Below are 23,012 nucleotides of genomic sequence, written 5' to 3'. Positions count from 1 at the left end.
CACATCCAGTCATGGGCAAAGTTATGAACAAAAAATTGCCACAGTCTTCTATATTTAAAGCAGAGAAGGTATTGGGCACTGATTTTTTTTTTTTTTTCCCCATTCCAAAGCTTAATTGTTCACAGGCACTATGAATCCCTGGCAAAGAAAACTTCTGAGCATTTTTCTCTATGTTACCATCTAAACAAAGTGGAAAGGCAAAGAACATGGGAGAGATGGATAATCACTGCCCTGTAATAGGGTGACAAAAACACTTTCAGGGGAAGCAGCTGCAGCAGGAGAAAATGTACTTCTGACAGAAAAACCCAGAAGTTTGTTTAAAAATAAAACCCAGACACGCAGGTACATGAACACGTATTTACTGCAAGTAGCTCTATGGAAAGCCAAGTCAGATAAATATAAACACTATACAGAGCTTCAAGCCAGTCTCCCAAAACCGCAACCGCGATGTGTTTTACAAAGAAAACAACAGAACAATATTTACAATGGAAGACAAAGCCAGATCAATCAGCTCAACTTTAAAACAGATCTGTGAAGCAGAAATAGCAAATATAATGAACAGTTTCAACCATATATGTTTTAGTTTGTACAGACAATAACTGTCCAATATCAAATTAAATTTACAGGACAAACATTGTTCTATCATTGGTATTTTTGTACTATACAGCAGCATAAACGGGTAGCTGGAAGGTAGTATATATAGTGATATGTTTTACATCATCTGAAAATGTTCTTCCAGCACAATACTGAATAAATTAGTTGCTGTAAACTAAGAGATTCAAAAAGATTGCATATTTATTATGCCGTACCTATTAGTATTTGTACCACTATACTTGAGGTTACCCATTTACTTATTTATTCAGCATGTATTAAATCAGTGCTGTATATTGTACAATGGCAGCCTCAGGGATCTAATATGAAATAACTATGTAACAAATTTCTTCAAAACAACCTTTTCTTTTCACATTAAATGTTTAGAACTATCTTCATCCAAATTTTGATTTCTTAGAAAAGATGTAAAGCTTTATAAAAAGCTGTCTACATATTGCATTATTCATTTATGAGACCAACCAACAGCTATATGGCAAGACAGTATCATGGTCTGTAAGAGTGGTTGTGTTTTTAATTCCTGTATGTTTAGCAGCAAGTAATTGTACCAACTGAAACTTCTCTTCCAGAATCAAAAACAGGTCTGTGCTTTTAAAACCCTGTAGCAACAGTTTTTCCTGTCACTAGACACTGTGTAAACTGATTGGTACCATGTTTCCTAAAAAAAACCCCAAAACAATCACCTTGTATTTTAGTGACATGTATATTTCAATACTACTCAGAAATAGACCTGGGTACACATCACTGAACAATCCAAGCTGACAGTGTCTAATTTGTTACACAAACTGTACCAGCAATCTAAAGGTTGTCTGTTGGAGGTGAGGCAGCCTGGCACATCCGTTGTACAATATACATGTGGAGGATTCCCAGCTGTGTGGTGCAGTACAGCATGAGGATTTGTGTACCACTTTGAAACCCTTTAGCAATCATCAGTGCCTTTTATAATTCATTGCATGTACCAATGACTAGTGTCACGCTCTTTTAAATTCATAGCAGTGTTAAAAAGCTAAACTCATTTCAACCAAAAAAAAATTCAGTACAAGAGTGAAGCACTTAAATTGTAGAAAAATCAGGGCTTATTTTAAAAATGGCAATTAGTCATTGTTCACATTTCTGTCAGTGGGATAAAGACAATTGATGAGCCAACATTTTACTTTTTTTCCCCATTATGCCAGAAAGAAAGAACAAAAATAGTCCCAGATTAAAAGTGGGACTTTGGTTAAAAGTAAGATCAATTAGGGTGGTTTCCCTTTAAAAAGCTACAGCTGACAAGTCTAATGCAGAAGTCACAAACATTGGATACGACTCCGCAGTTCTCCATTCGAATCCATGAATAAAAACCTCATTTTACACAATTCATATTTATAAACAAGAACGAAAACAATCTACAAGACAACCAGCCCATTAATCCTACTTTGTACATACCAAAATTCTGAGCAAAAAAAATTTCCGTTTAAGCTCTGACAGACACTTGATTTAAAAGCCTCTAGCCTATGATCAAGAAATATCTCTTGTACCATAAAAGCAAAACCTTAAAAAAAAAAAGAAAAAAAAAAAAAAAAGGCAGAAGAGGTCTCTTTTCCTCAGACCTGTCAAGTCTCACGGGTTCACCCCTCAAGCTAATGTATACCTCTCCCTCCCTCCTTCTGCCCAGTTACCTGGAAAAATCCTGAACTGCCAAAATATTTCTAAACAATACATGTTTTAAGCTAACCACTTGTTAATGTACCAGAGAAGTAAAACCCATGTTAAACAGACAATCAGAAACCAGCTTTGACTTCTCAGAATATAAATTGTTTTTAAAAATTAATGAGAGAGGCAGGAAGAAGAAAGGGACATACAGGGATCTCCTATTAGCATTCGTACTGCCTCCCAAATAGATATGACATTAAAGACCAAATTCCATCACCAAAGCACAGCTATGAAAAAATCTCAATTCAAATCAATTCAACTGTAGAGAGCTGATGTCTATGAAAAAAAAAATAATTAAAAGGATGTGTGTCTATGTCCGTGCTGGTGGAAATGAAAGTAGCCGGCTGGAGCTGAGCTTTGCTTCCAAAAGCACCACACAGTTTCTGGAGTTACCAGCAGAAAAGTCTTCTCTTCCAACAATGGTTTCCATGGCAATGCAGTCAGTCTAGAAAGGAGGGGGAAAAAAAAACGTCAGTGACATTTCAAATGCAAGTTATATCGGAAAAAATTGTTTTCTAGGGAGGAGAACACATGGAGCTTATCCACTGCAGGAATGAGAGCTGCTGACTGCAGAACATGGGTGCCTTGCAGAGGGAGGGGAGGCTCCCAGATGCCAACCCTGCAGAGATCCTGAGGGAAGGAAGAACGCTGGAGCCTGAAGGAAGCGCTGAAGAGCAGCTGCAGCCAGAGTGACACGTGTACACAGGCCAGGAACTGAGGCAGCAGCCAGAGCATCCTGCCAGCCCGTGCTGGGGACAGAGCAGAGCTCACAGCTGCCCAGTCTGCTGTGCCCCACTCCACTGCCCAGGGCTGTGCAGTGCAGGGAACCCGAGCAGTGCTCCTCACCCAGGTGCCACAGAGGCTGTGGCCAACACTCCCCTGCACAACAGGGCAGAGCTGCAACACCAACACTCCCTGCACCTCCAGCTCCAAACAAGGAGCAGCAAGTCATGGCAGCTGCGTGCCCTGTCCTCAGCCTTTCAGGAAAAAGCTTCATTTAGTTATAATTAGAAACACCTCAGAGTACACTCGCCCCTTTTTGAAGGAAGTCTCACTGAAAGGCAACACCCAGTACAAAAGCACATGGCTGCAGCCACTTGTCTTCTTCAGGGGCTTCAAACTGACTGGAAAAGGCAGAAGTCAAAACACTTGGTAAAAAGGGGGGCAAAACCCATAATCTTGTATTGCAGGAAGGTACAGATGGGTGACAAGGCAGAAATGAAAACAGAAGGGAATCTGCCTTCAAAGCACAACACGAGTTCTGCAATTAACCACACACATGCCGAGGTGAGAGCGACTCAGGAGTTTCCCAACATAGAAAAAAGTGATGAAGGGCATGCAAATGCTTTCTGCAGTTGTGTGAACACAACTGAGGAAGATACAAGAAGTCACTTTTCAGCTCTCTACAAAACCCCTTCTGCTCCCTGTTGAGCCAACGTGAATACTAATGTTCAATCTGGAGGGCTACTGCCAATCAAACCAGTAGGTCACACTGTCTCCCAGTTGAAACAGACTGTCCTCTTCCACCATTTTTGTCCTCTCAGCCAAGACTGAGGGCACTGTCCTCTGCCAGTCAGGTGGCTTTGCTCACCTTCTCTCCAAGGTTTGAGGTACGTGCCTGTGGGATGTTTCCCTGCAGTACAGCAAAGAAGGAAACAGCAAGTTGCCCTCACTGAGAAACAACCCCGAGTGCAAGAGATTCAGTCTTCAGAAAACAACAAATGCAGAAATGTCAGCTACTTTTTCCCCTCAAAGCCACACAGTGCCAGCTCTCTCCCTGCTCTGGGAGCTGCCTGCAATATGGGAACACTTCATTACACAGCACAGCAATGGCAGCACAGGGCCCTGGAACAGAGGAAGGGGTTTTGGAGCTTAATCCTGCCCATGCTGTTCTGGTGGGTCACCAGGAAATCAGTTATATCTCACTGCTAAAGAATGCATAGTTCTTCCTACCTCTACCCCAGGGATATGCTAAAGAAAAGGTGACCGTGTAAAGAACAAGCATTATGTGTAATAATGCAAACCTGTATGTTTACTTACAAACCAATCATGAGGTATGCACACATGAACTCCACCCTGTGCTAAAGAACTTCTGATTTCTGTCCAGCTAAAAGTACTGTCTCTTCAAAAGAAGTAAGAAAGAAAAAAGCCTAAAGCTCAGCTGAGCAGCTCTGCCCCATCCCAGACCTCAGCAAAGGCTGCCCATGGCTCCAGCGACAGAGAGGCAAGGGCAATGGCAGGGCTGGCAGCAGTGTGGAAGTGTAGGGCGATCCTTTCCACTTCAGGAGAAACTCCCTGTTAACCCTATACAGCCCTCACCAAGGTCCAGGCTTCTGTGTTTCATTTTTCAAATGCACAGAGATTGCAAAAATACACCCAGAACTTGAGAATCGCTATTTGTGTTATTTCACAGACATCATAAGATCACTACAAAAAGCTATTGCTTGGTACACACAGAGCGTGATGTGGTCAGCAATAGTTTTGTTTTCACAAAAGCCAACTGAAGCTGTTATTTTTGAAATAATTTTCCTCTTTAGAAAAATATTGTTTTGTTAAAAGACCAAAGGATGAAAATATGCACCACAGCTTGCAATGAATCACACCTCAACGATGCATGCAAGTCAAACATTAGAACAGTTAAAGCTTCTATATTAAACTTATATTCAATAAAAATTAACTTTACCAGCATCCCCCCACCCTTTCCTTGCTGTGGACCTGTAAGCTCACATAAAAGGAACTTCAAAAACTGCCTCTGCTTTTGTCAGGACATTTTTCCTCCACGCCTTACACACAAGGCACACCTGAAAGCTGTTTGACAAGTTATTCTAATCTCTCCAAGCACATCCCCAAAACATTTTGAACAGCAAAGGCCCAGTTGCTTGAATCAGACAATCCCATATGGTAGAACTCAGTATTTATACCTAAAACATTTTGAACATTCTCATGAACTAGTGCCAAATTACATTTAAGATATTTGGAGGGGAAGGGGAAGGGCTTAAGAGCAAAAAAACTCCCAAGCCTGCTTAAGTCCTAAGTTAATTCTCTGAAGCAGCCTGGTGTACTCAGGCAGCAGCATGACAACCAACTCTAAACAAGAGCACCAGGTAACTCTGAGCAGAATGCCAAACAGCACAGATTAATTTATAAGAAACCAGAAGAAAGTCTGGGACCTCCTTGCAGCATCCCCCCTTCCCAAAACTCTGCACTTGCTGAACAAGAGCTCATTAATTTGCTGCCCCCATGTTATAAACTACATTTCAACATGTGTAGTTTATAATTCTTCTTCATTTTTAAGATAAAATAGAATTGTGTGAACTGTAAATAAACATAAGGGAGTTTCACATAAACATTACCTACAAGCTGATGTCAGTCTCATAAAGCCTTGAGTCTGTCATACATGGAGCTATAGGTTGTCACCACTCCTCTAATCCCCTCATTAAAGCTGGAAGCTGCAATGTTGTAGTTGGAGCAGTACGGCTGGCTGGTGCCTTGAGTCACCAGCTCTTTTGGGGAATAAAAGCATCAAGCATTTATATATATATATATATATGTATGTATGTATGTGGACACAGGTATCAGTCTCAGATAGAAAAGGCAAAGAGCAACTTACAAAACTTGACCACATAAAAGAAAAAAATTTCATCTGAAATCTAAGAGGAGACCGAAGTATTGCAAGCTCCCTCCTGCAAAGTGCTGCAGTCACCAACATTCCCGAGGGCTGTCCCCAGGAGCCCATTGCTGCTGCAGCAGGACCGCAGCCAAAGGGCCGCAGCTCAGCCAGCACCAACCTGCGGGCACCACGGCAATCCCAGGGCACAACAGGGGAGTCTGCAGCCTGACACCAATTCCCGACACCCATTCCTGAGCCATGGAGCTGCTGGGGCTTCTCCCCACAGCCCTGGAGCTGTGCTGGATCACATCATCCCCTCACTGACTCTCACAGGTCAGCGCTGCCACTGCCAACAGGGAGCGAGTGACATCAGGGTCACCTGGCACTAGGGAGATTTAGCAAGAGGCTCCTACCACAAGAGAAGCTGTTCATCAAAAGAGGTGTAAAATGGGTGTAATGTGAGAACAAGGCCAGTGTCTGTTGTGCTGCTGCTCCCTGGATTCCCACCTCTGTGGCCCATCACCAGAAGGGGCCTTCCCCTTTGGAAGGGACATGGCCTTATTTACAGAGGTTGCAAGAGCACTCACACATTAAGCTCCTTGGTGGCTCTTCTCTCCCACACCTGACCTGCTTCCATTTTTTCATTAACCAGTTGGTGAAGGAAACCTAATGAGGCCATGCAGTGCTTGAAGAAAACAGCAGTTCTGTGAAGCTGAATAATGTTATATCAGTCTCATAATGTAAGATTCATCAGACATCCATTTTCTATGTTAATAGTACAGATATGAGAATTGCTGATCAACAGTAAAAAACAGATTAGCACTTCATACCAGATCCCATACAAATGGATTTAACTCAGCACTGACTGAACAGTAAAGGAAGCTGTCACAAAAAGGGAAGAAGAAACCTTTCAACAAGGTGAACAAATTATGAGATGTGAACTAGCAGAGACAAGAGGTACAATGCTCACAGAGTAACCTGGCATTCCCCTGGACTTCTCAAACATAAATGCCACCAAATAAAACTTGGTGGCCAGATCAGATAGAACTTTCCCTTGCAGTGTAAACACACAGCTGTTCCTGGACTGGACTGTCACAAGCTCTTCCAAGAAAACCTATTCAGTCAAAAAAACAAAAAAACAAAAAAAAAACCACACCAAAACCAAAACTGATCATAACAACAAACAAGCAACAAAAAAAAACTCTGCAAAAAACCATTTGAGGCAACCCAGAAATATATTACTCTAAGTCATTTTCATTGCATTGAACCCTATACTAGGCTTTTCTATCCAAACTTCAGCTCCATTAATGGATTTTGCACAAAAGCTTCAGCCTTTATTCAAAATTGACCTCTACTGCTTCAGACTATTGACAACAATACAAATTCAACTTCCTATCAATGTTTGATAAGGAAAACTATTCTAGAAGGCATCCAAACATTTTCACAGTTCATCTTTCAAAATATTTAAACAAAGTTTGGAAAATTGAAGCAATGTTCTCTTCATTACACAACTCCATTTCAATTCATCAGTTTAAGATGTGATCAGATTATAAAACTACATGCAGTTATCTGAATTTTGCTGAGGAACAATCAGAGGAAAAAAGATAACAAGGGCAGAAGAGAAACTAAAGGACAAATATTTAAAATAGGATGGCAGCATGCCATTGCTTAAAAATGTTTTATTTAAAATTAAGGAACACACTGAGAAAGCATTCCGCAAGTTTTCTACGCAAAATCACAGAGTTTTGTAAAAATTAGGGACAGAGATGTAAATCACTTTTAATTCATTAGGTGAAAACCCAGTGTGCTGCACTTGAAAATGTATCAGATGAGAATCTACCCAATTTACACTTCATTTCCTGCATCTGAATTATCAAGGCCATACGAATCAGGACACTTTGAAACATCCTGAGAGGCTTTACGAACACTGCAGACATACCCTAATTCTCTCAAAGAAATCCATCCTAAATGGTATCTGTTTTTACAGGAAAGACTTTTACTGACATAATTCTGCAACTGATTCCTAAAAGGATAAAAGCTTTGCTTACAGAAGATATTAATTTAAGATAATTAAATTATTAAAATCTCCATGTCAAAGACTAAGACAGCTTAATGCTTTCTGGAGAACACTGCTGCAGTTCTCCATTTCCTGAACTTCAGGTTAGGGGGAAATCAAAATTAATCTGATTTATGCAGATCAAAAGCAGCAGAGCAGCCCTAGACTTTTTTTGTGCACATGGCCACACAATATTCCTGTTGTTCAGGAAAGCACTAAACCCAGCACAACCTCAAGACACAATGTGGCATCCAAAGGCATTTCGTTGGGTGGCTGGGCTGGGGCAGGAGCAAGGCAGCAAGTTCCACGTGGAGCCTCCCAATGGCAGGCAGGCCAGGGAGGGTCATTTGCCCAAATACATTCTTCACAAAAATAGGGATTTTTTTTTTTCCTCCAAATCTTACCAAATACACAGTTACTGTTCCATGTCATTGTCCTATTTGAGTTCTTATTTTAATGGCACAGCTTTAGACCTTGCTAGAGGCAAGCAGTGTTACTTGAGAAAAGCCAAATTTCTTCTTAATTTGCACCCAACAGACACCGAGTCTACAAATACAAATCAAAACATGACCCACTTGCTGCATCCCTCACAGTGCCTGGGTGACCCAAAACAGGCCCTGACACAGAGACATCCTGATTTGGCAAGTGTTCCACTACCTGCTGACCACCAAGCACATATTCCATGTACTTTCTTCAGCCAACAACAGACTGATGCTCGAAATCAGCTAATAAATATATGCCGTACCCATAATTTCCACAAGTAAAAAAAAAAGCAAAATTTGGTTTAAAAAAACCCTGTTGCATGACCCACTTTTCACTGGATAAACTATTTAAACACAGCAACTGGTAACAATATCCCAGTGAATTAGACTTCTCTTCAAGCTATGTTTCTAAAATTTAGAAGGCAAAGTTGTTCTTAAAAATAAACTTTATGCACAATTGTTCATTCAAAACATGGCCTTGCTATTATTAGTGCTCACCAAACTTCACGAACTAAAAACTTCTCCCATGCTTAAAGATAATTTTTATTCACTTTGCAGAAATGCCTTATCTGTTGCAACAGCAGCTTTTTTTCCTGTTTGAATAAACAGCAGAGTTGTTTCTAGGAAGGCCTTATGCATACTCCCTAATGTCATCTCTTTTAATGATACTGTTCCTAGAATTAGTAAACTTGTGTGCAGTTTTGGCAGAGGTCTAACACCAACTCAAATTGCACTGGACAGCTTGACAAGAAGTTGGGGGTTTGAGTTTGTTTGGAGTTTTTAAACTGAACTTCCTTTACAATATAGCACAACAACACTAAAAATTAACTCTTCACCTCAAAACACATAGTTCAAAATTTCAGATTTTGAAGTTGCAGAGGAATGAAAAAAAGGTTCTGCTTTTGAAAAAGCATTGTCAGAGCAAGTGTGTGAGTTACAGCACCTGACCTCCTGAACCACAGAAAATATGGGTAAACTTTAGCCAAAAAAAACAAAGTTGTTTGTGTGGCTTCTGAGAATACCACCTGCTGCAGTTCACTCTGCTCCCGTGACAAAGGTCAGGAGCCCTCAGCACCAATAGGGAGGAATATTTCCTGTCTGTGCTCTTGCTTCAAGTGGCCATTATGAACTGTTTGGAAACAAATAGGAAAGAAAACAGCCACAGCAAACACCTCTGCATGTACAGCTCTGCTTCCTGCATCCAGAAAGGACTTGGAATACCTGGAAAGTTTGAGTAGTGCAGAAAAACTCCTGCAAGGTGTGACACAGCTTCCCAGTGAGGAACAGACTGGTAACAAGAACCCTTCAGCCTGAGACGTATTGGGACATAACAGGAAATTTTAAAAGCCCAGATTATGCCACAGGCCCACACTATGTGGGGTACAACACACTGGACAAGTGTATGGCAGCGGAGGGCACAGCATCTACACAATCCTAAGGGGCCTGGAGAAAAAAGATAAGATTCGTTATCTCTTTCACTGCACAAACCAGGGGCTGCCAAAGCAGGCTGGTACAGAGCAGGGTCCAAAACAGACAGAGGTCTGCATGCAGCATGTCCTGACAGATCACAGGCTGCTGTGGATACAAGAGTTTACATAGGATCAAAGAGAGATTGGAAAAGTACTTGGATTAAAGATCCATAAAGGATTATAAAACAGAAAAACTACACCAGGCTCAAGAAATCCCCCAAGCTGAAAAAAAAAAAAGAAAATCAGAGGCTGGGTGTATGTTTGTGGGAAGTATTATACACACCTGCCCTGCTCTTCCTCTGCTGGGTGGTGTCTGCTTGGAGGCACAGGTCTGGGGCTTGAGTGAGCCAAATTATTCTTATGAATACAACCAAGAGAAAGGACAAGTGTCACTCATGACTAATGAAACAGCTCCCCACCTTTCAAACCACTTTTCCCGAGACTTCCTTTCCACATGAAGTTTCACCTGTTGTAATTCTTCCCTTCCCTCTTCTCAACCACTTCAGACCTCAACACCTGAAATCATTCAGCACTACCTTCTTTCACCTCTATTGCCACAAATGACTGTCAAAGGCAGAAAGTTACTACACAACCACATACCCACGTAGTTACACCTGCAGGCTCATGTGTGCCTGCACAGAAAAATAAATGTCTTTGCCATCAGCCACTCTGCTATCACATGCAGCAGTGGCATGCATCCATTTTTTACATTTCATAATTATTACATTATTGACTCTTCATTAACTTCAGGACAGCCCAAACCCCGGCTCATGCAGGGGAGGAAGAAGAAAGGTTCAGATTGGACTACATGTGAAGCAACATCTTCTCAAACCACAAGAGCGCAAACCCAAGAGCCAAGGATTGCACCTTCAGCTTCCAGGAGCAGTTCAGGGGCTCACAAGGACAGAGTTAAACTGAGTCTACACACAGATAAGGTTTAATCAACAGTGTGCAACTCTTGTTTAGCGTCTACCTCATGGAGCATGTCAACATTAATATTTCAATCACTCGTACCCTCAAAAGTGAATCAAGCCTTGATGTTGCCACCACTTCCAAACTTACCCACAACCACTGCAGTGTGTGTTAAACCTGATGTACAGACACAGAAATAAAGTAACTTTCTCCTGTGGAAGTGATTGTGCTGCACTCCAGCCTCCCCAGGCCTCATTCCTGCAGCTGACAGCACTGCAGCAGCAACGAGCAGGTCCCCTGCAGACCTCCCCATTCAGAGATGGGCTCCAAATGCTCTGCTGCACTGCTTACAAATCCTAAAGGTGACTATTTCCCAAGCCCCCCTGTGTCTCCTCTCCAATGCTAGAAGACTACCTGAAACCCAGAGATGCCACCTAAAAAAGCCAAGAATGAAGCAGCAGTAATGCCAAGGCAGTTCCACCAGCTTGGCTGCTTCTGGAGCAAAGTCTCACCAAGAACAGAGGCCACGCAACATTAACTGCCATGAGATGCTGCACAGAGTGATCCTGTGCTCTGGTATGCATTCCTGCACACCTGATCATACCAAATCTACCAGCCACATGTCTGCAGGAAAACTAACTTACAGAAAGGAAAAATAAATGAAAAAGAAAAAAAAAAATCACATTCCACATCTAAAAGGGAGAAGTAAACACTGGGACATACTCATAACTCAGAGATACATGTTGGCCCACATTCCTCTTACCAAGATTAATATCCTGGCCAGTGTTCTGACATTTACCTCATCCTTTTCAAGTCATTTAAACCATTACAACCACTGTATTTATAGCTCACTACCTTCCCTTGCTCCCTGCCATGTGCATACCCTTCAAGTGCTTCCACCAGCTTCCTCTCCTGCAACCACTCTCAGCAGTCTTTTATCTCTTCCAGGCTGACTCTTATCTCCCCTCTGCCAGTGGCAGCAGCCTTGATCTCTATCTTACTCTCCACCCCAGCACATTAAGTTTCATCCATCTCTTTAGTTTCATCTTTAAATTGTAAGCTTCTTAGAAGAGGGACCAACACATTTACATTTGTGGCACCACACAGGGACCTCCATCCTGTCTACCTGTTCAGGTTCCACAAGTGGAGACCATGTCTGGAGAGATCCTGTCTGGAGCTACAAGCTTTCATTAACAGACTCTGTGTCGTAATATTGTCTGAATACCTCAAGATCAAATCAGTTCATTTTTTCATCTCATTTCTAACTGATTTCCCGTTCACCACAATTGGCAATTTAAAAACATCTTGTTCTAAAAACGTTTAAATACAAAACCCACCCACCCCAAGAAAACATCACACAGTGAAATACAGACAAAAAAAAGGCCTCCCAAAGCGTCTCACACAACAAAAAGCAAATACTGTTAAGGAGTAAATGTACTACTGGGAAAGCAAAGAGCTTACAAATTGTTCTAACAGATTAATTTAAGATTCAAAGTAATTCCATACAGGAAACAGAAATGCCAGTGCCTGCCAAAGCTTAAACGGGGGTTTAATACAAATGGGGTATCCCATGGCTCCCAAGAAAACCTCTGCTTGGGCTAGTATGCAATCAATACACATTTATCAATGATGCATCTGCTTCAGTGTCACTAAGAACTACCCAAACTCTACATACTTCCTGCTAGCCTAAGAGATCTTGGTAAGAAGAAGCACTAGTTCCCAAAACTAATTCAGGCTCAGGCTATCCAGCACAAAAATGTTACATGGCAAATTTATCCGGTCAACAAGAACTATAAACAATGAAACAAACTAGGTTGGCATGAGTACAGGAGCAGAGTCACACTATTCCCTGTGGAAGGACAGCATGCCTCATCAATGCCTCAATAAATTCAGAAATCAATTTTAATAGGGTTTTTTGTGGATCTTTTGATATTACTTCCTATGATTTTCAGAAGAAAAAAATAAAGCATTTTGATATCCTCAGTCATTCTGCAAAATTCTGTTCTACTAACAAGGAAGCCTTACTCCAGGTAGGCAGCATCTTTATCAGCCTTTCATACCCTAGCAAAAAAGGAAGTACTATTCTTATCAATTTATGCCCTAAATAATAACTCAGTTTGGTATTCACAGTTCATATCATACGTATGCTATGCAGTGAATACAACCCCTATTTAGCTTTAGTAGTAATTTACAAGTTTTCAATTTTCTTGAGTCACATTAAATTGTATCATCATCTTGGAATTACAGCCAAATCCTAACTTAGTAATTTCAGTATAAGCCACCTCTTTCAAAAACCCTCTCTTCTTGGAAGAATTAAAAAGATCAGACCTCACACTGAACTCACAAATCACTGGCACACAAAACACACATATAAACACACACGTCTCAATGGTTTGCATCCAACCATAGATCTAAATCAACAGAAAAATAATATTTGGAAATAAAAAACCTCTGGCCCTTATGATACTGCTCATGACTTGAAGAGGGCAGAAAATTCTTGCTAACAGTCTACTAACACTGCTGCTCCTGGGATAATGCTACACCTGAAGCAAAATCTCCACAAATCCCAACACTTATATGTTCAAGATCATTTAGATAAGATACTCAGCAACACGTCTGAAATGCCTTTGATGAGTCAGGCTCATTTACCTTTGTCTTCCCACTGCCCTCAAGTATGTCAGAAATCCCTTCCTGATCACAGCTCTGCCTCTCAAGTAAATCATAACCCGTCCCTAAGCTGAGTGACCTTCACAGAGTTGCAAGGCTTGATTAAAACTGGAACATACTTCTCCCATTTGCCCTTGTCACTGCCTAAACCTGCAAGACAACAGTGCAACTTGATCATAGGATTATTGTGAATGGGTAGAACCTGAAGTGAAAAAAGTCAAACAGCAAATTTTCAGGGTGGACTATCGGACAGTTCTCCAGCCAAACCATTACACACCATTTAAGGAAGTGTCATAAGATAATAGGCCATTTTTAGGAGAAAACAGGAGTAATAGTACATCCCCAGGCTCCAGCAAGCTTGAATCTTTCACACCTGCCTTTCAGTTTCATCACTCCATTTTCCTTTGAGTTGAAGAATGCCACATTTGATCATAACAGTACCTAAAATAAAACTCTGCTGTTTGTTTCCTGCTTCAGCCCAGAAAAACAAACTTGTTAGTGCAATCAACAGAATTCAGCATGGTTTTGGGAGCACCACAGATCCACAAACAGAGCGCACACACACCAAGGTACAACACAGTACTATAAGCTCTTTTTAGTACCACCCAAAACCTCAAGATATAAATCCTCCCCCGAGCAATCAATATGAAGAAAACGTATTAAAGATCCTTTCATTAAAAAAAGACCATATGCAGAGAAAAGCAAACCCAAATTCTACCTTCTGCTAACATACTGCTGGACACACAAAAACCCCAAAGAAATAGTTAGTGACAAACCACCCCAGTAATCATGCTGGAATACAGCCTCTGGATAGACGGACTGAGCACTGCCCACCCTCTGCAACTCCAACCTGCTGCCCCAGCAACAGAGGAACAAGGGGCCCTCACACATCAAGGGAGGAGGGGAAAATGTGAAGTTGTAGAGGGAAAAGTAAAAGGGTAATAATGCATTTAAGATTCAACAAAATACTTTAAAATAACAAAAAAAACCAAACCCAAAAACAATCCCAAAAAGCATTCTGAATCCATGCTGGATTACTCCCTGAACTCCATGCATCCCACAGCCAATGCTTTGATCTCCTAGACAGATATGAGCAAAAAGTTTTAGACCTTCAAAAAGGACAAATATCACTATCAGCTACAAGTATGGATTTAAAGTCTGCAAACCTGATTTCCAAAAGAATTTCAACACTGACTCCAAGTAAGTGTTCTCCTTCAACGGCAGGGGAACATTCTTTTCTCAGACTTTCTCACCCAAGTACAAGTAACACCAAACTGATTCTTGGTCAAATATGTCATAATTAATTCGCCCCCATGCCACAAGGCAAAAATCTGTTCTGCCTTCAGCAGCTCATACACTACTTGAGAAAAAATTACCCTGGGTATTTTTAAGCAGGTCCGTAAGTTACTCAAGACTGTTAAAGTGGCATCTGTTGGAGCAATATTATTTGAATTGTTTGGGTTTTTTACAAATTATTATCCCAGCACTACTTCAAAGATGTGGGATACACAGCAGCATTTGGATGTGCTGCAGTAGGGTTCTTCAAATTATTTTTAAATGGGCCCCTGCCTTAAGTACTCTGCCAATACAGAAGAGCCTCAGTTTGAAACAAACTTTAAAACCACTACTTTGAAACCCAAAAGGAGCAGTTATTTGCCTCATATCCCATAAACTGTAATTTACTATATTAGCAATAGCTAAAACTTCCAGCTTCTGAATTTCTCAAAGTGTATATTGTTCCTTGTATTCTTCAAGATTTTGCACTTGAAATATGCAAGTTACCAGAAAGGATCTGGACAATTTGGAACGTAAGTTTTGCTTTACAGCTGTAGTTGTTTTCCTTCCCCTAAGCTTCCCAGCGTACGCAGCACTCTCACCCAGTCTAGCACAGCAGGAAATTAAAAAGGTGAGGAATACTTAAATTAGACTCCTGCACTTTAGAGAACACCTTAAATAACAGCAGAGTGTTAGAGTATCAAGTAAGTATTACAGAGTATCAGATAAGATTAAAGAGTGGGTACAAAATAGCTGAGTTGAACATTACATTTACTCTGAACAGCTGTTTTTTGAGTCCAGGGTATCTTTGCAGGTATATATTTCTAATTAAGACTACAGAAAGTTGTATTATACAGGACTCATTACACATTTTATTACTGACCCATTCTCATTATCCTGCTCAGTTTCTACCAGGTCCAATAACAAGGTATACATTAGCTAAGCCCTGTTTGAAGTAGCTTTAATGTTCTGAACTCTGAGCACAAAATGTCATGACTCAGATTCATGTAATCAAAACTGCAAACCGCTTGCTTCAATATTGTGTAACAACTTCATGATGAAACTGTTTTGCTAATGACCTCCTTAAACTGCAAGCATTGAAAATCAGGATCTTAGATTCTTTTTATCATTATCAACATAAAACCTGAGCTCAGTTTTACCTAAACCTCAAATATAAGTTTAATAACAAGTCAGGCCTAGTTATCATTCCTGCTTTATGCTCTCCCTCTCCTCCCTACGTGTCATGAATGGAGAAGGGAAAAAAAAAAAAAGTTTGATTCACGTCAGTGAACCTGAACCAGAAGTAGTTTGGGAATTACAGTGAGTGAGCAGTGATGCATTGGAAATCACTCCACCACCCTCGGCAGTTAGGAGAACACAGCTGAGTCACAGAACACAGTATTCCGTTTAAGCAAACAAAAACAAAACAAAAAAGCAAACAATACGAAGCTGGAAAGCATTTTCCTTCCGATAAAACTGTGGTTCAGGGAGATGAGATAAAGTTCTCTACCTGACAGAATTTAATACAGATGGGATAGCTCCTTTCTAGGAAATAAAGGGTAAATACATCTGCTAAATATTTTCCTTAAGAATGGATTTAGTCACAGAACACTTTTTCAAGCAGAGAGACAGAAAAAGTGAGATGTAGTAGGAAAGGAAAGACAGCACTCTGTTCTGCTAAGTCTCCAAAAGTATTAAAAATATCAATTACCCAAAGGCACACTACACCTCTTCAGGAGACAAGAGGTTTAAGAGGGAAGCTTCATTTTTACTACTTAAAATGGAATGTGAAAATGTTTTTCTGGATTACAGAAAAGTTTTTAAATATTAAAATAAAAGCTTTATTGCCATAGAAACCGATAAGCTGTTTAAAACTTCTCGCTATAGCTCAGAGACATGATTTCGTATGTGAAAGTAAACAGGTATCTTTATAATCAAGAATTAGTTCAAGAATTCTTTCCCAAGAAACAGATATACACCACCAATTTACAGTACTGTATTCAAAGTCTGGCAAGTTGCTTTTAGCCTGGACTATTCCAAAATCTGTTCACCCCTTCAAGAGCCCCTGTGAGTGACCAGTGTCCACACCTCACCTACCCTCCTACTATACACCAGAAATATTTTATACTGCCTTTACAAAAAACTGTTAGACCTTGCATAATTTTGTGTTTCTTTTTAGGACTAGAAAGATGCTTGATTTCTTGGCAAAGCCCATGTTTTTCACACAGAGTTGTTTTTGCCTCACTTTAATGCATTTCATTTCCAGAAAAGTTCTATTCCCAGCAAAAGCAGCAGCTGTTACACCTCTTGCTCCTCTGCAACTTGTAATAGACAAGGGAAAAACCCCAAGCACGGCGCTGTAGATACATTGCTGTAGCAATATCAGGCAAAACATCATAAATGCAATTTCTAAACACAGTATCTCTTGTAAAGTGTTTTTCAATGTAATATTTACAGTACAGCTGAAATGAAAACATCGTTGTTCTTTTTCCTTTTTCATGTTTATTTTTTAAAAAGTTTTACTTTTTAACACAGATTTTAGTCATATGAGGGGAATAAGACTGAGTTTAAAATTCTGCTGTCTTTGGAGGTACTTAAAAAAACCCACGAGAAACAAACACAAATCAGCTGCAGCAATCAGTGTGCCTCTGCAGATTTAGCAGACAAATCTTTGAAGCGCTGAAAGGCTAACTTTGGAAGAAAGCACTTCTTGGACTGGCAACTTTCAACATCTTCTAAATTTGATTCCAACCAACAAAACAAAGCAGAGGAAAAAAAACCACTGAGGCAAACCACACATTTCTGAGCAGCCCCAAGCAGTGCTGCCAGACTCCAAATGGCATGCGAGCTGAGTCAGGCTTCTACCTTCCACTAGTAAAGGCTATACAATTTTAAGCTCCTGCAATACCTTCTACCTTTAGAAACTTAGTTTTAACGCAAAACTAGAAAAAAAAATCATTTCAGTGTTTAAGATTGTAATTAAAAATATTAAAAATATAGAAGTCAGCAGCAGCCTGCCCCTTTACTGCTTTATCTGTGGACAGAGTAGACAAACGTCAATGTCCAACCACGATTAAATATTTTCTCTTAGTATTCAACAGTTCCTGACTACACACACATTTACAAAGCGAGGGAGCAAAACGATTTCCAACAGCAATGGTTTTCTCCCGGGAGGGTGAATTCCCGTAAGGAGTTCAGTGGGTCACTGGCACCAGAGCAATGATTACTCTTGCAGAGCTCCAGCCCAGCACTCACATCACACACACGCTGCCGCTCAGCCGGGGGACATGCTCGACACCACTAATTACCGCCTTTGCTCCCACCATCAGAGCTTATCATATGAACAGGAGCATCCCTGCTCTTTCCCATACTCTTCCTCCCCACCGCCAACACCTTTATTTGTATGCACACCTCAAACTGCATTACCTTACAGCTGGGTCACACCACTGACAACTCGAAAGGCAGCAGCCTCCCCGCCCAAGTTTCAGACCTGGAAGACACTGCTCAGAGCCTGCTCTTCTTCAACCACAGGCATTCCTCACCTGCTGCACAGAAGGCAGATCCCAGGGAAAGGTTACAGCCCAGCTGAGCCCTACATAGCGAATGTGAAGGCCATGGGCTGCCTGAGCCCCCTCCACACTGGTCAGCCAGGTCCTCAGGCCTCTGCAGAGGACATAAGGATACTCTGGAGACCAGAGCTCAAGAGGAGCCACCAAACCTTCAAGAGAAAAACCTGAGTTCTGTTTACATAAGATTCAGCTAAATAAGTCTGGGCAGATTTGCACATAAAAAAAGCCCTAACACATGTATTTCAACTACATTACTTACCAGAAACATATTTAACCCTCAAATTTTGAGGTCTAAACCGAATTTAGCCATTTGAAGCTCTCATATTACAAAAATTTCAGTTCAGGAAAAAAAATGAAGAGTCATCTAGTTCTAAGAAGGGAAGACGAGGAAAACAGAAGTGAAGGCAAGAGCTACCACAAGCTCAGGACAAGAATTCACAACATTAAATACCATTAAGGGTTATAGTAGAAAAATTAGTTTTAAAAAAAACAGGCAAATGACAGTTTGATAATACCTCTGACTGCCTAGAAGAGGCACATAAATCATTTAGGCTAAGGGCCACATCCCCTTTCACTGCTGTTCAGATGCTGCACTACAACAAAACTGGTTGTACTAGAAAAACACAGGAGATTATAAAAAGCATTTACCCACTCTGGAGACAGCACTAAGCAGACAATCTAATTCCTACGGTTAAGCAAGCATGAAAGGGAAGTGCTTTTAAAGTTACAAACCTTTTCTCGCAGTGTTACACTTCAGCCCATCTGATCTGCTGAAATCTATGCTTACGTAAGCTCCACTGTCCAAACCTGAAGTACCATTTTGGAGATGGCAAGCTGGCGCTGTAGTACTTGCCTCACAGCTTAGAGGGTCATCACGTAAATTCAGAGCAATGTAGTTTAAGCCATTCTGAAATCCAGTTGAGGTATCCCTGGACATTTTGCTTTCCTGACCATCAGAAATGTTTTCATCCGGTTTTAACCAAACGTTGTCGAATGAGGCAGAGCTGTGTCTTTTGCTACTATCAGTAAAGAAAGAGGATGAGGTCGTCACAGTCCCAGCAGAAGAGAACGTTTCAGAACTGTGTCTCCTCCTGCCTTGAGGGTCAGCTCGAATCACTTTCGGTGCCATAGGAGGGTCAGAGCTAGGGACAGAGAAGCTACTGCTACCAGCATATCGATCAACAATGCAGAGTCTATTAACAATGGAAGAAGGACTATCCATCTTTACACCGTTGTCGGACTCGGTGGCAAATGGCCTTGGTGGTGTTGCTGCCATGTTGAATGTCATCTCAGTGTAGTCATCAGTCCTGTTACTTGCCGTGCTAACACAAGCAGTACCAAACGAAAGCCTGGCGTAGTCAGGGTTTGGTTGGTTTCTAGGAATACTGGAACTTGCATAAATTGAAATATCTGTTAAAGAGTTTGACAGTTCCTTCGCTGCTTTCGGTGACTGCACATCCAAGTCAACACTCATGTAATCAGAGAGCGGTGACTGTCTGTGGTCACTACTTGAGCCTAGAGATGATGGAGATCCTTCTACAGATAAGGAGTATGGTGTGTTACTCGCCTTTTCATTAAAATCAATATTGATGTACTCACCAGGACTCGCTGGCTCAGGTGGAACTGTACGATCATACATTCTGGGGATAGTATTACTCCCTCTCGTACCTAGGGGCAGTCGTGTGGGCCTGGTAGCCCTGCTCTGCACAAGTCCTTCATCTGAACCTTTCAACGTCGGCAATTTAGAGATGCCATTAGCCAGAGTCTCAGTGCTGACCCCCTTTACGTTTTCTGGTCCACCATACAAGAGTTTTCCAGGTGAAGACATTGGAACATATTCACTGTGGTCACCATTTTGTCCTGATAATGCCTTAAAGCTTCGGGGCAAAGAAAAATACGAACTAAAACCTTTGGAAACAGAAGTGGTATGAATATAATTAGAATCACTGGGGTGCTTTGGAGCTGAATTACCAGGTGACATATCCATATACTCGTTGTTTACAATCTTCTCATTACTTCCCTTAGAAGCAAATCCAGTTAAAGGACTCCGTACAGGTGAAGAGCTGCCCTTTGGAAACATCATCATATAGCCTCGGGAGTCAACCTGAGACGGTGACCATGAATTGTTAATCTGTTTTGGAACAGACATGCTTTTAGGAGTCATTGGCAAATAATCGCTGGTGCTGGATAGAGAAGATGCAACTCCTGGCATCATTGGCATGTACCCATCATCCCTGGCTTTACTCCTACTTTGGTTATACATGGAATCAAGATTAGCGTCACTGTACTCCAAATCATGGTTATCTTTCAATTTTGGTGTTTCAGAGTAAAGTAATCGTCCGTGATTTCCTGCAGAATCTTCATCCAACAAAGCTGTAGTTTGTGTCGTCTTCTGCTGCACTGAAGTTGGTTTTGTTAGAGAGTAAGTTCTTTTCCTGAAACACTTTTCAGCCTCCATGTAATCATCTCTTGAGCCATCATCTACCTGTTGCTTACTCATGGACATGTACTCACTCAGACAGTTCTCCTCTCTGATAGGTGGTGTGTTTCCCAGGGAATCAGGTGTATTACTCCTCACACGAAAGTACCTGAAATCTCCAGGGCTGGAGCCATATTCATCAGAAGAGATAAATCCCCCATCGCTTGGGGAACCACAAACAGATGAGCTAGAAGGCCTGGTCAGCATGTCTGAAGCAGAGCCATGGCCACTGCTGGAAGAAACACTGATGGGACTCGTGGTGGAGGGAAAATGAGAAACAGGCAGCGAAGCAGACCTGGTGTGGTAAGTTGAGGGGAAAGCAGCTCTCACGTACCTTCCACTCCCTTCCTGCCGGCCCAAATTCATCCTTGCAGTATTCAGGTGGATCAGACTCCCAGTCACTGACCTAAAAGGTCTAGTCATGGTTCCTTCTCCTTCACTGGATGTTCTGAAGCGATAGGAGTTGTTGCTTTTGGTGGTAGGAGGAGTTCCTCCAGCAACACTCTCAGTTCTAGATCTTCTCTGCAAGCCTGTCTGGCTGGGGGGCAGGTTGCCCAAGTTCCTCCTGGTGGTGATGAAGGAGATGGGATTGGTACCGCTGCCACCACCAGAAGACTGGCTCTTGCTTCGGGGCCTGAACTCTGCAAAGGCCTTTAGAGCTTTCATGGTATCCAGAAAAGTCTCGTGCATATTTTGGGCAACAACTGAATCATCCACTTGCATCCAGAGTTCTCCAGGCCCAATAGAGGCAGATCTGCCCACTTCAATAAAGAAGAAGTTCTCTGAGTGTCCGCAGCGGCGAATGTTCATCAGCTGCAAGTGAACAGAGGGCACCTCTGAGTTCAGCTTGACAAGGTGGATGGCCTTGCTGGAGAGGCACAACCTGTACACTCCAGTGAGGTTTTTCGTTTGCCCCAAGCCTTTGGGCTTCACGTTGACCTGCCACACCTCCTTGAACACGGTGCCAGGCCTCAGGGCGGCTCCGTAGTGCTCATCATCCTCATCCACCTGCTGATCGGCATGATCCTCCTGCTCCAGGAAGCCCCTTTTGCTCTGATTCATGAGCTCGCTGATGGCCTGGTACCAGGCCTCCTGCTCGGCGTCGTTCTCGGCCAGCATGGCGAAGTACTCATCCTTGGTGTACAGGGCGATGATGTGCTTGTGCTTAGCGTCGGCGCGGCGGCTCACGGTGAAGCACTGGTACAGGGGGATGACCCGCTTGGGCGGGGGGCAGCACAGCGCGGCCGCCCCGCCGGCCCCCGCCGCCCGCAGGCTGCTCTTGAACTTCTTCTCGCTGTCATAGTACTCCAGCCGGGCGGGGGCCAGGTGGCTCTCGGCCCGCAGGACGAAGTAGCGCTTGTGTCCGTGCTTCTGCTTCCGCAGGTACCCGCACTTCCTCACGTCCTCGCCGGCTCCGCGGCCCGCCGGGGGGGGCTGCCCGCCGCGGCCCGCCGAGGGAACGGCCCGGCCCGGCGCGGAGGCGGCCTCGGGCGCCGGGCACAGCGAGGCGCTAGGCGAGCGCCGCAGCAGCAGCAGCAGGTGGTGCGGCTGAGGGGACGGGCAGCGCCCGCCTTCGCCCGCCGCCGGCTCCCCCTCGCCCGCCGCCGCGCCGAGCACGCCGGGCTCCTGCTGGGGCGCGGCTCCGCCTCCCGTGTGCCGGGCGCCCGGCTCCTCCTCGCAGCCGCCGCCGCCGCCGCTCGGGCCATTCATCCCGCTCGCCATCTTAGGGGCCACGCAGGGTCCGGTGCCGCCGGGGACGGGGCACGGGGCGGGCAGCGGGAATCCGCGCTCACCGGGGAAGCGCCCCGCGCATGGGAAGCGGGCGGTGCCTCCTGCGCCCCCGCCGGTCCGCGCTCCCGCCGGTCACTCCGGCCACTCGCACTCACGGGCGGCGGCGGCGGCACCGCGGCGAAAACATCACGTGACGCGGCGGCGGGCGGGGCCGCGGCGGCGGCGGGCGGGGCGCCCGGCGCGCGGGGCGAGGGAGCCGCGGCGAGCCGGCCGGGCCTCGCGCCGGAGTGGCAGCGGCACAGCCAATAGGAAACGGCGGTCCTTCGCCAGCAAGCCAATCGGCGGGCGGAGCAGGGAAGAGGGGGCGGGATTCGCGGCGCCTCGTCCGGGGAGGCGGGGCTACGACGGATGGGCACCGTGGAGGACCAATGGGAGGCGGCGGCCGCCCCGGGTTGGCCGCG

The 23,012-nt window shown here is 43.4% G+C and overlaps 1 protein-coding gene across 1 annotated transcript; it reads right to left on the bottom strand.

Moving 5' to 3' along the window:
• Positions 1-343: 343 nt before the first annotated feature.
• On the bottom strand, positions 344-22,745 carry IRS4 (insulin receptor substrate 4). Its single transcript, XM_085060370.1, has 2 exons — positions 19,074-22,745; positions 344-2,746 (listed from the first exon to the last, which is right to left on the bottom strand). The coding sequence occupies exons 1-2, from the start codon at positions 22,540-22,542 to the stop codon at positions 2,742-2,744; spliced, it is 3,474 nt and encodes a 1,157-aa protein (XP_084916496.1). The 5' UTR covers positions 22,543-22,745; the 3' UTR covers positions 344-2,741.
• Between the last annotated feature and the right edge of the window lie 267 nt (positions 22,746-23,012).

The sequence above is a fragment of the Lichenostomus cassidix genome, chromosome 4A, assembly GCF_008360975.1.
Source record: "Lichenostomus cassidix isolate B80296 chromosome 4A, HeHo_3.0, whole genome shotgun sequence".
NCBI classification, from domain to species: Eukaryota; Metazoa; Chordata; class Aves; order Passeriformes; family Meliphagidae; genus Lichenostomus; species Lichenostomus cassidix.
Note: the sequence above shows the minus strand (reverse complement) of the source record. Positions and strands in the feature narration are given on the sequence as shown.

Coding starts and splice junctions, on each gene's coding strand:
- IRS4 (XM_085060370.1), bottom strand. CDS start 22,542: ATGGCGAGCGGGATGAATGGCCCGAGCGGCGGCGGCGGCGGCTGCGAG.